The following is a 692-nucleotide window of genomic DNA, read 5'->3' on the forward strand; positions in this document are numbered from 1 at the left end:
GGAAGGGCAGGAGATCCAGCGCACTTTCATTGAGGTGAAGCTTTCCTCATCATCATCTTCTTCCTCCTCCTCTTCTTCCTCTGCCTCTTCCTCACCAGCGTCATTTCTGCAGCTGCCATTGCTGGAGAAAAGAGAAGATGCGAATACAGAAGTGCCTCGGCTGACTGAGGAGATGGGAACCACACAGTATTTCTTGAAACCAGATACTGCTGCAGATGGAAATTACAGCTTGTCAAAACCTGTGACAAGGACTTACTCAGTGCCAGCCCAGTTATCGGGTCACTTGAGGGAGGTCTGCCATGTGGCAGAGGTTCATTCCATGCAAGGCCCCCAGGGTCATGCCGGAGAGGAGAAGCACCCGCAGGCAGCAACAGGGATGTTAAAGATGGTCCATCTGAATCTACCAAATGGCCAGAGTGGGAAGGAGCAGGCGTATGACTCCAAAAGCGCCCAGAGGATCCACGACACGTCCCCCTCAGCCAGCAACATTGGCTGCCCCACTGCTGATAAGCTGAGGAGCTTCAGGAGGAATTACTACTACTATGAGCTGAACTGGCCGCATGAACCTACCTCATCCTTCTCAGTCAAACAGAGGATCAAATCCTTTGAAAACCTGGCGAATTTTGACCGGCCCATTGTGAAGGCCATCGACATACACTCGGCCGCGAGGTCCCCCCTTGCCAGGAGGTCGT

General features: G+C 52.9%; 1 protein-coding gene across 1 annotated transcript in view; it reads left to right on the top strand.

Annotated features, from left to right (window-relative positions):
- PDZD2 (PDZ domain containing 2) overlaps positions 1-685 on the top strand; it is a gene marked incomplete at its 3' end in the record, with an annotated part of 40,982 nt that extends 40,297 nt beyond the window's left edge. Inside the window, exon 19 of the mRNA XM_010134618.1 lies at positions 1-685. This exon is cut by the window's left edge and continues 15 nt beyond it. Within this exon, the coding sequence (XP_010132920.1) occupies positions 1-685 (685 nt within the window).
- Positions 686-692: the final 7 nt, after the last annotated feature.

The sequence above is a fragment of the Buceros rhinoceros genome, unplaced genomic scaffold, assembly GCF_000710305.1.
Source record: "Buceros rhinoceros silvestris isolate BGI_N320 unplaced genomic scaffold, ASM71030v1 scaffold14944, whole genome shotgun sequence".
Lineage (NCBI taxonomy): Eukaryota > Metazoa > Chordata > Aves > Bucerotiformes > Bucerotidae > Buceros > Buceros rhinoceros.